This window comes from Phocoena sinus, chromosome 2 (assembly GCF_008692025.1).
Source record: "Phocoena sinus isolate mPhoSin1 chromosome 2, mPhoSin1.pri, whole genome shotgun sequence".
Classification (NCBI taxonomy): Eukaryota; Metazoa; Chordata; class Mammalia; order Artiodactyla; family Phocoenidae; genus Phocoena; species Phocoena sinus.
Window position 1 is genome coordinate 102735619 of NC_045764.1, and position 19391 is coordinate 102755009.

Sequence of the window (19391 nt, forward strand, 5' to 3'; positions counted from 1 at the left end):
AGAAAGGCCTACACAAAAAAAGGAAAAAGGATTAACAGATAACTGTCACGGCATGATAATAGCACAGGAAAGTTTTGTTTGTTTTACTCTAGAGGTCTCTTAGTATCAGGATTCCTCCTCTAAGACTCTCAACACTGAAAAATTTGTATTAAGGTTAAATATGAAAGAAGAAATTATAGAGGAAAACTGCAATCTAGCCTCGCCAGAGAATAATATAGGTCCTCAGTAGAAAGAACAATGTGTATCTGAGCAAGCAATCTGGGAAATATGTGCACCCCGCCCCCTTACTCAGTTTGAGAGCTTTGAGTGCCGTCCTAACCAGAGGCCAAGAGAAAAAGACTTCTCAAGGTCCCTCTGGCCCAATAAAGCCATGATCTTTATAAACGTTCTTCACAGTGAGAGAGGGGCAAATACTCAAGTCATTCAGTTTCTGTCCTGTAGGTGGAAGCACCACCCAGGTCTCTATCTGCTATTATCTGCTCCCAGGGTTGCAGCACTAGATGTGTATCAGGAATACTCTGTTTCTCAAAGCCAAAAGGTGTTTATTATTATTATTTTGACTTAGAAATTTATAGAAACCTCATTCCCTGGCAAATCTTAGGTCCTAGAATCATTGAATTTCAGAGCCAGGAAAAGCTCTAGAGATCATATAATTCAACCCCCTCAATTACAGACGGAGCAGGCAGAGATGGCAGGGGATTCCCTCAAGGTCATCCAACAAATCAGTGGAAAGACAGGTCCAGGCCCTTTGACTCCCTGCCCAGAGTTCTTTTTACTCTGCTTGACTACAGGGCAATTCAGAGTAAAAATGGTGTCCTGAAACAAACAATACCACAATTCAAAGTCAGTATGAATTTGAGAAACAAGGAAGGGATCAGAAGAGAAAGGAAGGGGCTTCCCTGGTGGCGCAGTGGTTGAGAGTCTGCCTGCCGACGCGGGGGATGCGGGTTCGTGCCCCGGTCCGGGAAGATCCCACATGCCGTGGAGCGGCTGGGCCCGTGAGCCATGGCCGCTGAGCCTGCGCGTCCGGAGCCTGTGCTCCGCAAACGGGAGAGGCCACAACAGTGAGAGGCCCGCGTACCGCAAAAAAAAAAAAAAAAAAAATTAAAGCATACACAAGCACATGGTACAACTTGCTTTGATTAATTCAGAAATGCATGAACAAATGAGAAAAGTCCTGTGAAGAAAAATTTTATTTTAACACATGAGAAAGTTCACCTCAGCTCTGCTACTGTGATCATGGACAAGTTACTTCTCTGGGCCTCTGGCCTCCAGTCTATCAAAATGACACTGATAAAATCAACCAGTTGTGGTATGCTGTCTGGCACACAGTAGGAGCTCAATAAATGATGGCTATCATTGCCATGGAAAGTTGATGGTGAGGTACCTACCTCTCAGGATTCTTGATCTCTTCGGTGACATAATTGAGGGTATCCCAGCCCGAGTAGGAGAACAGAGCCGAGTACAGTGCCAGAGCAATGTTGCCCACTGAAAATGATGAACCCTCAAAGGAATTTTCAAAGTGAGTCGAGGCTCCTGGAACCCAGAGAATATGGAAAGGCAGAAGGATTAGTGGCCTACACCCCAACTACAAGGTGATCCGGTAAAGGAAAGGAAGAATGTGCCGATAATAGAATGTGTGTGGCTTACAACACCTTGGCAGCAAGGGTACCAGTGAAAGAATGGGGAGCGGAAGAGAGACATCTACAGTAATGGGCCAGAGTGCAGGGAGCAGCACAGGGGTCTTGACAGGAAGGACCCCAGTGGCTCTCTAGAGTAAGGATCCACGACAGAGCAGAGGGCTGGAGAACAGGGGTGATGCAGTTCTGTCTGCCCCCTTCCTAACCCAGACAGCTGATACGGAGTGGAGGAAGGGCAGGGCTCAGTATGCCCAGTCAACAGAGTAGTTGCAGGGGAGGTGTTCACACCTGGAAACTGGTAGAGGAGTGGGTACAAGAGGTTCATTTCTGCCCTTGTCCGCTCCCAAGGGGAGAACAGTCAGAGCTACAGCACTGGGCTCGACAATCTGCAAAAGCTGGCTCCCGGGATATGGCTCCTTTTTGCCCAGATCAACCTCCTCTGGGAGGCATCATGCAGAGAAATGACAGGACAGGCTTTGGGCTCAGTCTGCCTGGGTACAGATTTCAGCTCCACTACTTAAGCTAGGGACTTCAGGGACTTCCCTGGCAGTCCAGTGGTTAGGACTCAGTGCTTGCATGGCAGGGGGCACGGGTTCAACCCCGGTGGGGGAACTAAGATCCTGCAAGCCTTGGGGCATGGCCAAAAAAATAAAATGGGAATAATAATAGTACCCATTAAATGAAATCACGCACAGAGGCCACTTAGAGGAGTATGGCGTACGGAAAATGCTTAACAGACGTTAGTTGCTGTCACTCTTATTTCTTACCCTGGCCAAGTCTAACAGTGCCTGCGATGATGACGGCGATCAGCGCCAATACTTTTGCGTAGGTGAAAACATCTTGTACCAGGGTTCCCCACTTGACATAGGCACAGTTAATGAAGGTTAAGAGACCTGAAAGAAAAATAATACTGATTGGTGACTGGCCCCACCGTCCAGAGGGCCTTAGACCCCCAAGCAGTTTTTCTGGTACCAGTCACCAAAATAGACCCTTTGGCCAAAGACAGAACTGTATGGGCTCTGACCTGCTCTTCATTGGAAACCTCTGCCCAGAATGCCCTCACCATTATCATTCAAAGGCATTTGCTGAGCACCTGTGTACACAGCAACACACCACACACACACACACACACACACACACACACACACACACACACATGCACGCCCTCAGCACTTATACAAGAGACACAAAACAAAGCGACTGGATTTGCTTACACGCAAAAGTGCTCACAGCAATAGGAGGCAACTGGTAGCGGAACAGGATTAATGATGTGTTCCAGCTGTTGGCTCTGAAAAGTCATGGTCTCTCACCCTCTCCAGCCCTGTATCCCTTTATATGGGCTCCAGGACCCAGCACTCTGATGCTGTGGGATTACTGTTAACCTTGATGAGTCCTGTTGTGACTTATCCAACGTCTGGGCTAGCAGGTCAGGATGTGTGGCCAGGATTAGGCTGGAGGCCAGACTTCCTGCTACTGCCGGCCAGCTCAGCTGCTTGTTTTCATGCTTGGAAAGACTCTTGGAACTGAGGTTCCTACAGAAGGGGGATGGGGCATTTTTCCTGACTGGACAATGCAAAAGTCAGAGCCACAAACATTCCTCAAGTCCTCCTATCCTGGGGTAGAAGCAATCCCTTTACTTGGATGAGCTTCAGCAAAATTCATGGATTGCCCTTAGAGGCAGGGTTCTTAACCTAGGGCTTCCACAGGCCTGAAATTCTTTGTAAAGTGTTATGTACATATGTCCAAAGAATATGCATTGTTCTAAGAAAAGGGTCGATAACTTTCACCAGAATCTCAGAGAAATCTACTACCCCACCCCCCAAAAAAAGCTATAATCTGTTGCTTCAGAAGAAGAAATTCAAGAAGGGAAGAAAATCAAAAGAAACAAGTCTGAAATTCAGCAGAATGTTCCTCAATCCCCCACCAACCTCTTAAACAAGCAGGCAGCCTCATACCCCGTACCTTCCCCGCTGTGGCAAAGTGGATCATTTCACTGCTCCCTCCTTCCCAGCTCAGCAACTGGAGCACTAGAAGGAGGGCTTAACAGCCGTTCTCCCAAGGGCTGCGAAGACAAGATCAGAGCCAGCCTGCCTTACCAGAGGAGAAAGTGCTGGGCTTGCCTGCTTCAGGCCACCAACTCAGTCCCAAGTACTCCCTGTCTCGGTTCTGGCAGTGGTGTGGCCCTCAGTGTCCCCAGCCCTTCTGTTTTGTTGTGTCCTGGTCTCATCACACTCTGGCCCAGAGGCTACTTCATCCTGAGAGGCAGGAAAGAGCAGCCCCTCAGAACAGCTGTCTCACTTTCTGTCTCCCCCTCCCTTACTGCCCAAGTTCTTTTCCGCTCTTGCAGAAAGGGGGCATTCCTGTCCCAAACAAACACTTGCCTTTCTGCCTAATAAACAAGCCAACGAACAACCAAACCTTATCACAGGGCTGGGCAAAAATGCACCCATAACTCCAGGCCAATGTTGTGTTACGTTAATAAAGACACAAGCATGTAGTCTCCACAAGCATCCCATAAAACGGGCAAATCTTTCAGATCTGCTGATCCTCCTCAGCCGGTCACCCCTCCTCTACTCCCCACTGGACTTCTGCCTCCTGCCTCTTCTCTCCATCCTATAACCTCCACCCCTCACCCTCGGGCTCTGCTGCTGGCTTACTAATATAACTCAAGCCAGGTTGGATTAGAAGCATCTGGGACAACTGGAGCTACCATATTCACAAGGGAATGGGGTCCCCTAATTAAAATTCATGGGTGGACTTCCCTGGTGGCGCAGTGGTTAAGAATCCGCCTGCCAATGCAGGGGACACAGGTTCGAGCCCTGGTCCGGGAAGATCCCACATGCCACAGAGCAACTAAGCCCGTGTGCCACAACTACTGAACCTGCGCTCTAAAGCCCACGGGCCATAAATGCTGAGCCCGTGTGCCACAACTACTGAAACCCGCACTCCTAGAGCCCATGCTCTGCAACAAGAGAAGCCGAAATGAGAAGCCTGCGCACAGCAACGAAGGCCCAATGCAGCCAAAAATAAATAGATTTTAAAAAAAATTCATGAGTAGCCCTCAGGGTCACCAGGGTGACAACACTAAACTGGGATAGGCTTGAGAATTAAGAGACTGGTTCTGGTTCAGAGTCAGTCTGTAACCACATGCCACATGCTTCTGTTCTCAGCTCTGTCCAAGGAAGAGCCAACTCCTTATCCTTTACTACAATAAATTCTGAAAAGAAAATACATGGATTGTTTACATTTTAATCCTTACAGCTTCTCTAGTCTACTTCTATATCCATGCATCTGTATCCTTCCTCTTACCCACCAGTGTTTCCTCCTCCCCCACTCCTGAGCCTTTGTTCTCAGCCACTGACCCACCATCTTGCCCGGATGGGCTCTCTGTATTGAGCACAGGAGGTTCGGTTTGAACGAAGAAGGGAATCCTCTGGAAAGAGCGCTGGCCCTCATCCTCCCCAGCGCTCAGCCTCCTCCAGGGCCTCTTGGCCGTGGCAGCAGGAAATGGGAATGGCAGGCAGCAGTGCTGACTGGGCTCTCTGTCCCCACTCCCAGCGGATACAGCTGACCGGTGGCCCCAGAGCCCAGCCAAGTGCACTGTTCTTGAAGTGGAGCCTGACCTCCTGCTTCAGAGGCAGGGAAGGGGGTGGGGGTAGGACATGGGGTTAGAATAATATGGAGGCAACTGCAAGTTAACCTCAAGGACAGAGATGCCCTACCCTCCTACCTCTAGGTGCAATTCAATCTCCACCCAACACTGGGCCAAGACCACAGAAAGATGGGCTGAAAATCACCTCAGACCCTTGATCCAGGTGCACCTCCATTCCTGCTTTGACCCCTGCTTTGAAGGAAGAAGCAGCTGAGAAGAAGTCACTCCTATAATCATCTAAAGAGATGCTCCTGAATGGTCATGAAACCTAGCCTCCATGAGCCCCTGGAGGAGGAGGCTAGTTCCAGCACTAAGGCCCAGCATCAGCTCTAGAACTAAAAGCAAGGAGAGCAGATGCCTGGCTTGATCCAGAAGTGAACAAAGCTTGCGGGCCCATTCAGGATCAGACGCCCAGATTTAGTTTAGATGCTCAAACTAAACAGTCCCTGAAAAAGAACATTCAGCCTACAATTCTCCCAGCACCATTAGTTTTAAATACATACAACATAACACACAACTTAGGCTGCTATTTAAGCCATTTTCCCCTTCAAATTCCCAGGGACTGTAAAAACCTCAGCAATTTATTAGGCCACTCGTGCCGTCTGTAAAGAGACCAATAGCTCTTCCTCCCACCCAGCCAAAAACATCTCCCTCGCAACTTCTAGCTAATTGTCCTGGACCTCTCCTCTGGAGCCACAAAGCATCAAACTGAAGCCTCTCGCACATCACGATAAGCCCTTCTTATCATTAAAGACTGACATCCCGTTCCCCTTTAGTCTTCCCTCTTCAGTCCAAAGACCTATGTTCTTCAACATCTTGTGTGATAAATATGGTTTCCCACTCACCGGCCCAGTTCACTCCTCTGTATTAATTGCACTTTGTCAGTGTCTCCCTGGAAACTGAGACCCACACAGAAAACTCCAGCTACTGTTGCAGGCTACGGAGTCTCAGTTTGAACTCGTCAACTGTAACTCCTTTTTTGCTCCCAAACCGATCGGCTTTTCCCTCTCCCTGTGTTTGGGCCTATTAAAAGTGATTTTTTTTTTTAATCCCAAATATGGGGCTTTACACTTGTTCCTAGTAACTTTCCTCTCTGAATTTTTAGGCATCATTTCCATTTATCAGAAATGGAGTTCCCCCTTCATTTTAATCAGTTAGTTCAAATGCCTTCAATTTTGTGAAATCTGCAAATCTGATTAGCAAACTTTCTGGATCTTCACTGAAGTCACTTATAAAAATGTAGACTAGGATAGGCAGAGCCCTGTAGTCTATCACTATAGACCTTCCTCTCTGCTGTCATTATTCCACAACGTCAACCAGGAATCCACCAAACTATTTTTTTTTTTATCTAGTCCACCTTTTTCTACCTTGTCAACAAGAATATCACAAGAGTTTGCCAAGAACCTCTCTGAAATCTGTATACACATGTCTCTGCTCTAGAAATCTAATGATGCTATCAAATAATGATTCAAATGAAATTAGTACATATATATGCTAGAATGTTCATAGCTATACCATTGTCATAGTCAAAAATTTAAACAACCCAAATGCCAATCAACGATAGAATGGCTAAATGAATACAATGGAATACTAAACAGCAAATGAGAAAGAACCATCTACAGCTACAGACAAAATTATGGATGAATGTCATAAATGTATTAAGTGAACAAGCCAAACACAAGAGAGTACATACCCTTTATATCCATTTACATCAAAACAGGCTAAATTAATCTATGCTACTAGAAGTCAGAACAGTGATTTCCCTTAGCGTGTGCATGGGGGGCACAGGGGAGTGACTGGGAGACACACACGAGAGGTTCAGGGGGCTGCCTTTTTGATGTGGATGCTGGTTACACATGTGTGCTCAGTTTGAAAATTCATCAAGCTGTACACTTATGACATGTGTACAGTTCCTTTTGTATATTACACTTGAATAAAAAATTAAAATTGAACAAAAAATGAGGTTAGCTTGTTTTTAGCAAATCTATACAGGTTACTAGAGATCCTCCTTTCTTCCCTTCACACTTTGCTAACCAGGTTTAACAGATGAGCCTAGAATTTGGGGAGGAATCAACCTCAGATTACCAGTGCAGCATGCTCAGAATCCACCTCCTTCTCTTTTTTTAAAAAAATTTATTTACTTTATTGATTTTTGGCTACGTTGGATCTTCCTTGCTGTGTGTGGGCTTTCTCTAGTTGCGGCAAGCGGGGGCCACTCTTCGTTGCGGTGTGCGAGCTTCTCATTGCAGTGGCTTCTCTTGTTGTGGAGCACGGGCTCTAGGCACATGGGCTTCAGTAGTTGTGGCACTCGGGCTCAGTAGTTGTGGCTCACGGGCTCTAGAGCGCAGGCTCAGTAGTTGTGGCACACGGGCTTAGTAGCTCTGCGGCATGTGAGATCTTCCCAGACTAGAGCTCAAACCCGTGACCCCTGCATTAGCAGGCGGATTCTTAACCACTGCGCCACCAGGGAAGTCCCTCCTTCTCTTTCTTGGAAAGCCAGGTTATCACTTGTGGTAGGCACAGTGGCCCTGAGAAACAGAAGAGTCAGTGTGAAAGACTTTTTTTTTTTTTTTTTTTTCTGCGGTACGTGGGCCTATCACTGTTGTGGCCTTTCCCGTTGTGGAACACAGGCTCCGGATGCGCAGGCTCAGTGGCCATGGCTCACGGGCCCAGCCGCTCCGCGGCATGTGGGATCTTCCCGGACCAGGGCATGAACCCGTGTCCCCTGCATCAGCAGGTGGACTCTCAACCACTGTGCCATCAGGGAAGCCCATGTGAAAGACTTTTGATGTGAGAAAGACTTGACTAGCTACTGCTGGCTTTGAAGATGGAAGTGGCCTATGAGCCCCTAGAAGCTAGAAAAGGCAAGAAAATGGATTCTCCCCTAGAGCCTCCAGAAAGGGACATGGCAATGCTGACACCTTGATGTTAGCCCGGTGAGACCCTTTTCAGACTTCTGACCTACAGAACTGTGAAATAATAAATTTGTGTTGTTTTAAACCACTAAATTGGTTGTAATTTGCTACAGCAGCAATAGGAAACTAATAGGTCAGTCAACAGTTTCCTTTTTATACCCTTCCTGTTCTCCAAGGTCCTGGAGATGCCTAGTAGTCATTCTGTCATCTCAACTAATTATAAATTCTTTCCATTTGTTTGCAAGTGGATAGTTAAAAACATTTAAAGCAATGACACGCTTTATTACTATCTCCTCAACTCTCCTGGTCTTGTTTTTTGTTGGCCTAGATCTATCGGCCTGTTGGGTTTTTATTGAACCCTTTCTTAGGTGAGCAATCCTTCTGCAGGTCAAGTTAGAGGAAAAGTGGGACTGTGGCCTCTCCTTTCCACCATCTAGTTATCATAGATCTAACTGCCCCCAGAGCATCCAGCCTTGCCCCTGCTGTTCTCACTCTGAACATTGCTCTCGGAAACTTTTGTTGGCCTTAGTAACTTCTTCAGGTCTTAGTTTATGCTGGGCATTAACCTTCAGGACACTCTCCTTGCAGGGTCACTCCTTTATTTATTTGGTCTTGATTATGTCACCTCTCATTATCTCTTGCATATCGTTTCTAAAAATCTGAGCTCATCAAAAGCTTTTGAACAGCAAAGGAAACCATAAACAAGACCAAAAGACAACCCTCAGAATGGGAGAAAATATTTGCAAATGAAGCAACTGACAAAGGATTAATCTCCAAAATTTATAAGCAGCTCATGCAGCTTAATAACAAAAAAACAAACAACCCAATCCAAAAATGGGCAGAAGACCTAAATAGACATTTCTCCAAAGAAGATATACAGACTGCCAACAAACACATGAAAGAATGCTCAACATCATTAATCATTAGAGAAATGCAAATCAAAACTACAATGAAAAAAAAACTACAATGAGATATCATCTCACACAAGTCAGAATGGCCATCGTCAAAAAATCTAGAAACAATAAATGCTGGAGAGGGTGTGGAGAAAAGGGAACCCTCTTGCACTGTCGGTGGGAATGTAAATTGATACAGCCACTGTGGAGAACAGTATGGAGGTTCCTTGAAAAACTACACATAGAACTACCTTATGACCCAGCAATCCCACTACTAGGCATATACCCTGAGAAAACCATAATTCAAAAAGAGTCATGTACCAAAAAGTTCATTGCAGCTCTATTTACAATAGCCCGGAGATGGAAACAACCTAAGTGTCCATCATCGAATGAATGGATAAAGAAGATGTGGCACATATATACAATGGAATATTACTCAGCCATAAAAAGAAACGAAATAGAGCTATTTGTAATGAGGTGGATAGACCTAGAGTCTGTCATACAGAGTGAAGTAAGTCAGAAAGAGAGACAAATACCGTATGCTAACACATATAATTGGAATTTAAGGAAAAAAAATGTCATGAAGAACCTAGGGGTGAAACAGGAATAAAGACACAGACCTACTAGAGAATGGACTTGAGGATATGGGGAGGGGGAAGGGTAAACTGTGACAAAGCGAGAGAGAGGCATGGACATATATACACTACCAAACGTAAGGTAGATAGCTAGTGGGAAGCAGCCGTATGGCACAGGGAGATCAACTCGGTGCTTTGTGACCACCTGGAGGAGTGGGATAGGGAGGGTGGGAGGGAGATATGCAGGAAGAGATATGGGAACATATGTGTATATATAACTGATTCATTTTGTTGTGAAGTTGAAACTAACATTCATTCCATTGTAAAGCAATTATACTCCAATAAAGATGTTAAAATGAAAAAAAAAAAATCAATGTGTTCGGGGCTTCCCTGGTGGTGCAGTAGTTAAGAATCTGCCTGCCAATGCAGGGGACACGGGTTCGAGCCCTGGTCTGGGAAGATCTCACATGCCACGGAGCAACTAAGCCCGTGTGCCACAACTACTGAAGCCCGCGTGCTTAGAGCCCCTGCTCCGCAGCAAGAAAAGCCACCACAAAGAGAAGCCCGCACACTGCAAAGAAGAGTAGCCCCCGCTCACTGCAACTAGAGAAAGCCCGTAGCAATGAAGACCCAACACAGCCAAAAATTAAAAAATAAATAAATAAAAATTTTAAAATCAATTAGTTTTTTAAAAAATCAATGTGTTCAATCACACCACTTTCTTCAGATAATTCTCCTATGCTTCCTAAATAAGATAATTTATTGTATCAGAATTTCATCTTGAAGGGACTTCCCTGGTGGTCCAGTGGGTAAGACTCCACACTTCCAATGCAGGGGGCCCAGGTTCGATCCCTGGTCAGGGAACTAGATCGCGCGTGTAGGCCGCAACTAGAAAGTCCGCATGCCGCAACTATGAGCCCGCATGCCACAACTAAGACCTGGTGCAGCCGAAATAAATAAACAAATATTAAAAAAAAAAAAAAAAAGAATTTCATTTTGAAGACACCCCTGGTTTTTTTTCTGTTTTTAAATCCCTGGCTGTAAAATTGTAATTCTTTGCCCTGAACTTTTCTGCAATCTCTTTGCCTAAAATTTAGAGTACATTTTGGAGGAAAACCAGCATTTCTTTTTCTAGGACATAAACTCTGAGAAGGCATAATCACTTCCTCACAAGGATTCCACATTGCCTCTGGTTATGTCAAATAATAATAATAATAAATCCTTATCCTTTAGAGATACATATTGAAGCCTTTATGGGTTAAATGGTTTGATGTCTTGGATATGATTTAAATAATCTAGTGTGGGTGAGGAAGGGATGGTTGGAGCATAGATGTTGATAATCATTGATGCTGGTGCTTGAACCCTGGGAGTTCACTGTGCAATTTGCTCTACTTTTGTATATGTTTGAAATCTTCCATAATAAACCATTTTTTTTTAATGTAGAGAGGTACTGCTTCTAATAGAACGCAACTGATTTTAGCAAAAGATGCTCAGGGAATTGAAGCTTCCATTGCTACCATATTTCCCTTTCATACAAATTTTATGATTTTTATGAGGAAAGCAAAACACTTATTCTTCTGACCTGACAGTGTGCAGTAAATGCCCACCGTTACATCATTCCTACTTCTTTTTGCTTTTATCTTCGTGTTCTCTTCACCATGCTTCTTCCCTTAGGATGGAGGTTTATTTCCATGTACTTTACTATGGGAGATCTTCAGGAAAAATCCCTAACTGGTATCTGAGAGCCCTCTGATAGCACTATGTAATAATTCTTCTTCCCAAGGTAAGCAGATGGGATTAACAGAGGCCAGGGCCTTGGTGTCCTTTCTAAGAGATGGGCCACGTATCTGTAATGAGGAAGGAAGAGACTTCTCCCGTTTAGTTGTGAAAAGCAGCCCTCCTGCAGGCAAAAAGCTGGAGGCAGTACTGGGTAGTACTGTCCATTACGTTTGTTGGGAAAGAGAGAAAGGGGAGGTGAAATCCTTTGACAGGTCTCTGTGTCTTGGTCCTGAAGTTTCCCTCTCACTGCAATCAAAAGAATCAAAAAGTAACCTTGCCCAGAGGCAGCAGGCATCCCTTATTATAGCAGATCCTCATACAAGTACATCTCTCTTTGATATACTATATCAATCTCAGCTTTTCTAGCAAATCCATCACTTTTGAACAAGGTATACTCTTTTTTTTTTGGCTGTGTTGGGTCTTCGCTGCTGCGCATGGGCTTTCTTTAGTTGTGGCGAGCGGGGGCTACTCTTTGTTGCGGTGCACGGACTTCTCTTGTTGAGGAGCACGGGCGCTAGGTGCACGGGTTTCAGTAGTTTTGGCTCATGGGCTCTAGAGCACAGGCTCAGTAGTTGTGGCGCACGGGCTTAGTTGCTCCACGGCATGTGGGATCTTCCTGGACCAGGGCTCGAACCCGTGTCCCCTGCCTTGGCAGGCAGATTCTCAACCACTGCACCATCAGAGAAGCCCAAACAAGGTATACTCTGTCGCTGTCATATTCTAATCAAATAAATTGTTTCCTCCTTGCCGTAAATGTAAAAAGCAAATGTGTTTATTAGCCTCATTGAAATGTTGATGAGTCCAAAAGCATCACTCCCAATTTTCTAGCTTCTCCAAATGCATTACTGAGCAATTTTTCCAACTTTATTCTTCTTTCTCTATAATACCTCATAGCCTCCAAATTACCCAGATGTATACTTTTATCTGTGTATTTTTCCCCTTCCTCTAAAATTTCAGTTTAAACCTTTATTAAGTGCATCTCTCCCAATCTCTATAACATCTGCTCCATCCCTCACCAGAGTGTATCCTCTGGTATCCTAGCATTTACATTCCAGGACTCAGTTCTGTGTTCTCTGTTTTCTTTCACATACACAGACTTCAAGTGACAAAGAGATGAAGATTCCACCTGCCACTCCGTTTGCTATCGTGAACTTCAAAGTCACCAGTGACATATCTCATGTGTCTTCTGACTGGTGACGTCATTCATTCCCCAGCAATCAGCAGAAGTATAGCGGCCTGTGGGCTTAATTGGGGTGAGCAATCTCTGTGTCACATGTTACTCAAGAAAAACCACCCGTCTCTGCATTAGGCTAGTCTATGCATAGTCAGAGTCACACTGCTGGGGAGAAGTCCAGCCCCTTAACTGGTACACTCAGGCCCGCGAATAACCAGATGTCTCCAGAATACTCTACCGAGGCTGTTCCCTCAGAAGGACCAGATTTAAGCTCTCCAAAAAAGCCTCAGCTCTTCTGCCTAAAGCCAGATATTTCAAGTTTTTCCTTGTTTTCTTTACTGCTTGTTTTGTTTTTTGTTGTTGAATGCTGGTTTAGGATACTCTCTGCATCTTAAAAATCACTTTTTCTTCTTGATTCCTTGATTGATTGTTTCTTCCACCCTTCCTAGGTACCGCTGTATCTCTCAGATAGCAGCTGGTCCTCACACACTTTTACCTTTTCAGGCTACATAACCATGTCGCTTACTCAGGCTTCAGGGGGGAAAGCATCCGGCAAGAAGACACACGGAGCATAAGCCCTGTGGGTCACTGGATCAGAGCTTCCCATCCTGCCTTCTGGGGCCTAGCCAGCACTTCAGTTGCTGTGGGTCTGCACCACAGGAGGGAGCAAGCAAGCACTTTGCACCAGAAGGCTCACCGATTAACTGCTCCATCGGCTTCCGCCTCAAAGCCAGCGAGTCCTTGGTAACAGGATCCTTACTGGTTTGCTCAGCTAGGTCCAGTTCAGGTTCTCAGAAATGGGTCCCCAAGGCTGACTGAACATCAGGATCACCTGAGGATCCCCTGAGGAGTGTGAATCTACAGCTCTGGGGCTCCACCCCTGAAGTTCTGGTTCAGGAGGTCTGAGACGGGGCTCCCCAGCGGAGCCTGATGATTTGCCTGCTCTGGGCTACCTTAGGTCATCACAAAACAAAATCATCACTTAGAGAGCCACCTTGATCACAGCAAGCCCAAGCCCTCACTTAACTCAGCGTTCCTGGTTCCACACTAGCATCGCTCTACAAGCTTTAACCAAGTTCAGTGCTCGGGCCCCACCCAGGACAATGAAGTCAAGCTCTGGGGTAGAGCCAGGCATCGGCATGTTTTTAAAGTTCCCTGGGTGATTCTAAAGCATGGTGACAATTGAGAGCCTTTCTTCCCAAGGCCCCCAACAGTCCTCCTCAGCAGGAAACTTCTGCTTCCTCAAGTCTTGTTCTCCAAGCTAATTTCCATTCTTCTGCCCAGTGGTTCAGAGTTATTTGGCTGGGGGAAAAGAGAGGGAAAGGAAGGGGCCAGGAGTTTTTCTTTTTTAATATTTATTTATTTATTTATCAGGTTGTGCCAGGTCTTAGCTGCAGCAGGTGGGCTCCTTAGTTGCAGCATGCATGTGGGATCTAGTTCCCTGGCCAGGGATTGAACCCTAACCCCTGCATTGGGAGCACAGAGTCTTATCCACTGCACCACGAGGGAAGTCCCAAGTGTTTTTTTTAAACCCGCTAGGTGACTCCAACGGTCAGCCGAGGTTGGGACCCACTGTCCCTAGCTCCTTCCCCAGCTTCCTCTAGGCTGTTTCCTTAGCCTCTTCTGAGGCAGAGAGAAAGAGAATAGAAAAAGGAAGAGACCAAAGGTGAACCCCTCAAAAGCTTTGGGGATCAGGCCAGCACAGAGCTCCACCTCCCTCCCTGCTGGTGAAGAGTTTGTTCCGAAGTTCACGTTGACCCCATACCAGAAAGACCTCAGTGCTCTGACTCTAGTCCCCTTGCTGCTGTGAATGTGAAACATGAAATGTAAGCTTCCTGGGCTTCTCTGGTGGCGCAGTAGTTAAGAATCCGCCTGCCAATGCAGGGGACACGGGTTCAAGCTCTGGTCAGGGAAGATCCCACATGCCGCCGAGCAACTAAGCCCGCAAGCCACAACTACTGAGCTCACGTGCCACAACTACTGAAGCCCGCACACCGCAACTACTGAAGCCTGTACGCCACAACTACTGAAGCCTGTGAGCCTAGAGCCCGAGCTCTGCCACAGGAGAAGCTACCGCAATGAGAAGCCCGCGCACCGCACCAAAGACCCAACGCAGCCAAAATTAAACAATAAATAAAATAAATTTATTATTAAAAAAAAAGAAATGTAAGCTTCCTCACTCCCAGCTTAAAATGGATAATCCCTCTGGAAGAGGCAACTAGCTTCCAAGTAGAAAGTTCAAAGGGCAAAAGGCAGTTGGGGGCCCAGCATCTGGCTGTTCCACCTCATTAGCCACAAGGACACGAAGTCTTCCAGTACCAGGAAAAGCTGCCCGAGGACAGTGGCCAAAGCTCTCAGAGATCTGAAGTCCTACAGCATCCACAAGTGGCTCGAGCAGCCGCCCTCCCCTCTGCCCGGGCCCCACAGTGGCCCTCAGCCCCCAACACCCTGAGAGCCAAGAGATGCAATGCCTTTCTCGGCCAAGCTGAATCTGGAGCTGTACCTTCTGTTCACTCCTCCAGCCGACATTCACTGAAAACCACCTACTACACGCAGATCACGAGGGTCAAGCGTCAGGGATGCCGAGACCGCCTGACCCCTAAAGAGTAGTCTGTTCACAGGCGGCCCCGCATGTGTGCTGCTGGCTGACGGGTACAGCAGGCAAACCGAATACACAGGAGATAAAACGTCCCATTAACAAAGGGCAGAAATCTAGACCAAAAAAACTGGGTCACAGGGTCGCTGACATTCTTACATACATCATCTAATTTAATCTGACAGAGTAGGTTTATTATCTTCATCTTACAATTGAGAAAACCGAGGTCACTCAGCCAGTGGCCAGCTCAAAAGCTTGTACACATTCCACTACACTATATGCCCCCCATTTGCATGCAAGGATGTGGGCCGGGGAGTGGGTCTATCTCCCCCTGGGGTAACAGGGCTTCCTGGCTGCAGAGAACTGGAGCAATCCTCAAAGAGCTCTGAGAAGTCAGAGTAATCAGCTTCAGGAGGGGCTGAATGCACACCCCTCTGGCTGGGAAAAGTAACCATTTATAGAGCCCTGAATGGGACAGCAAGGTTCCTTCAGAACTCAGAATTCATCCATTCATCCATTCATTCTTCCATGCATCCATCCATCCAATAAGCATGGATTGAGCTTGAACCCACTGTGTTCCAGACCCTGTGCAGAATCTTTGATTAAGACCCAGTCCCCAGACTTCCCAGAAAAGTAAACTTGGGCGAATACAAGAATCAGGTGTTATGAAAGGCAACTCATCCAGTCTGGGGGAGTGAAGTGGGTACAGGTGGGCACCAGGACCACTGTTACCTGCACTGAGTGTACAGAGGCTGATGCTGGGGTCGGGGGAAGGGAGGTGGAATTCCTGGTAGAGAGGGCGGCATGTGATTACCCTGACCATGCAATGAGTGAAGTCACCCATGCATACAAAAAACTTACCTAAGCAATAATCCGTAAATGATTTCAAGGTCTATTAGCAACACTAGCTTATCTAGGGCTGTAGTTAGTTTATCAGCAGTTCTAAAGGAGGACTACACCTGTAAAGGAAACATAAGCCACCCGGACAGAAGTAGAAATCATATATGCTCTCCCGAAATTTGTCACTGATGAATAGGAAAGGGTGAAAGTATGGTAGAAATATAGACCACGCCTCTGTGAGGTAGAGTCCTATTCTACAGATGAGGAAACTGAGACTAATGAAGTTAACCTGCCTGATGCCGTGCTCCTCACCACCATGCACCGTTGCCTTTCAAAGGGATGAGGATGCGCCCTGGACTGTTCAAGGGACAGAAATGCTGACCCCAGGATCCCAAGTATTCCAACCGTGGGGAAGACTTCATTGTAGGGTATGAATATTTCATTCAAGTTTTCCAGAAACGCACCCCCAAACCAACCTAAGGCGGGCTTAAGTCTTTCCCATAAACTCCCCCCTCAGCTTTGGTCCCTTCCACTAATAACGGCCTTCCTTGCCTCCAGGGTCCATCTTCTAGGAAACACATCTATATTCCCTTCCCTGCCCTTTCTCCACAATGCAGTCTGACATCTGCTCCACTACTCCAGTGAAAAGCCTGCCAAAGTTCCCCTTGACCTCCTTCTTGTCAATTCCAACGATGTTCCATTCCATATTTTATTTAACAGTTCTTCCGAGAAAGGCTACTTTTGAGTGTAAACCCACCTCCCTTGGGTGCACTGCCTTTCCTCAGAACACTTTACATATCTGTCCCTCCCATCAACTGTGAGCTATGTGAGGGTAGAGATTGGGTAACAGTTATCCTTGTATCCCCAGGGCCTAACCCAGAACTAGGCAGAGTTGATACTCAATAAATCATGCTGGATAAATAAACGATCTCTCTGAAATCTGACTCCGCCCTCACTGCCCAGAAATTTCCCTCTCCAAAGTCACCAGTGATCTTCATGTTGATAAATCCAAACAACTCCGCTCAGTCCTATCTAGCTTGACCTCTTAGCAGACTGGACACTGTTGGCCACGGACTCCTCAAACTGCTCTCTTCCACTCACCCTCTCCACGTTTCCCTATTTCTCTGGATGCTGCTTCTCCACCTTTTTTGCAGAATACCTCTCCCCCAACGTTGGTACTCTAAGGATTCTTATAATTCTAAGAGTTCCAAGAATGCTATCCAAAGCCCTTTTCTCTTCCCTTTCTATATCCTGTCCCAGGATCATCTCATCTGCTACTGTGATTTCAACTACTATTCACTGATGATTCCCAAAAGTATATCACCAGCCCAACTGTCATGATTCCAGATACATAGGAATATGTAACCACCTACTCAACATCACCAAGCACAAACTGATCCCATCAATTTCTTGCAAACCTACTACTGCTCCTCCAGTGTTCTCCCTATAAGTAAATGGCATCACCATTCACCCAGTTGCCCAAGCCAGATGCCAAAGCTCAGTATCTTATCATCATTGACAATCTCTACCCATATCTAACTGGTGTCCAAGTCTTTTTTTTTTTTGCTGTACACGGGCCTCTCCCATTGTGGAGCACAGGCTCCGGATGCGCAGGCTCAGCGGCCATGGCTCACGGGCCCAGCCGCTCCGCGGCATGTGGGATCTTCCCAGACCGGGGCACGAACCCGTGTCCCCTGCATCGGCAGGTGGACTCTCAACCACTGCGCCACCAGGGAAGCCCGGTGTCCAAGTTTTAACCAGTATCTTCATCCCCAAAACATGACTCTAGTCCAAGCCACCAGCATGTCTCACCAGGATCATGGCACAGCTTCCTAACTGGTCCCACTGCTTTTCGTCCTGCAGAGTCAGAATAATCTTCCTAAAAATCACAAATATCACTCCCCTACTTTGAAAGACCAAAAAGGTTTTTCATTGCCTTAGATGAAGCCCACCAAACTCCTTAATATAGCATGTGTTGTAGGTTATATTTTCCAAAGATATCTCGACAATATCTCCCATCCCACACGCTTTTCATACAATGTGACTTTAACACTCTGCCCATCAAGAGGTAGGGTCTGTGCCTCTTAAAACTGGATGGTCTTCTGTGAATGTTTCTACCTATATAGTGCTGCAGGAGTGATACCGTGTGACTTCAGAGGCTAGGGTCATAAGAGGCAATGCAGCTTCCACTTTGCTTGCTCAGATACTCGTTCTTGAAGCCTTCAGCCACCGAGTAAACAGTCTGATTGCGCTGAGGCTGCCATTATGTGAGAAAGCTCAATGTAGTCCATATGGAGAGACCACATGGAAAAGCCCTGACGTGACTTGAGAAAAAGATGCCCACCTAGTCTGCATCTGCTTCAGCTTCCACCTGTTTCAGCTCCTGCCACCATCTGTGTACAACCACATAAGACCCTGAGCCCGAACTGCCCCACTTAGCCCTTCCCAAATTCCTAAGCCATAGAAACCACGAAAGAATAAAATGACTGTTTGAAAATACTTAGTTTTGTGTGATTTGTTACACAGCAATAATAACTAGAACAGTTTAGATAGAGCCCTGAACAACCTATCCTGTGACCTCCATCTACCTCTGCAGGCCAAGTCTCAACATTTCCTACCTTAAACGCAATACCTGAGCTCCTTTCAGTGTCTCAAAGATGTCCTTTCTTGTCTTCACGTTTTCACACATTCGTTCTTGCTGCCTGAGATGCTCCTCTTCCCTCTCTACTCGGTTAATTCTTCTTCATTCAGGTGTCAACTTCCTCATGGAGAGCTTCCAAACCCCTAGGCTATTCAGGTTTCCTCCTGGGCTCCCTCTGCCTCACAAGTCACAACACTCATCCTGACCCATTGTAATCTTGGACTGGGTTGCCCATCCTGTACACACACACACACACACACACACACACACACACACATGCACACGAGAGCTCCATAATGACAATGACCAGTGCTGGGAAAACAGCAATTCAGGCTTTTGTCGTTTCCTACCTAGATCAGTAAGAAAGGTATCTAACCGGTGTCTCTGCCTACGGACTTGCTCTTAGGTCCCACCCCAGCTGCCCTGCTCCCTCCTTCCAATCCTGCAATGGCTCCTTATAGGCTTCAGGAGAAAATCTAAACCCTCTAGGAAGGTTTGGCCTCGTGCGCTAACCCCTTGCCTCCCCTTGTCCCCTCACATCCCACAATCTCCCATGCACAGCCCGCGCCCCACACTTCTTCTCACCTTTGCGCCTTTACATTGCCTTTCCCTGTGCCTAGAATTCCTTACGCCTTCTTCATTCAACAGACATTTACTGAGTACCTAGCGGACGCCAGGTACTGCTC

At 46.5% G+C, this 19391-nt stretch overlaps 1 protein-coding gene across 6 annotated transcripts in view; it reads right to left on the reverse strand.

The window, feature by feature from the left end:
* The window catches only part of SLC7A7 (solute carrier family 7 member 7), a 36129-nt gene that overhangs the window by 3326 nt on the left and 13412 nt on the right, over positions 1–19391 (reverse strand). For all 6 annotated transcript variants that reach the window (XM_032622705.1, XM_032622702.1, XM_032622700.1 and 3 more), the window contains 2 exons: positions 2408–2533; positions 1392–1536 (listed from right to left, as the gene is read on the reverse strand). In XM_032622705.1, the coding sequence (XP_032478596.1) occupies positions 1392–1536; positions 2408–2533 (271 nt within the window). The remainder of the gene's footprint in view (positions 1–1391; positions 1537–2407; positions 2534–19391) is intronic.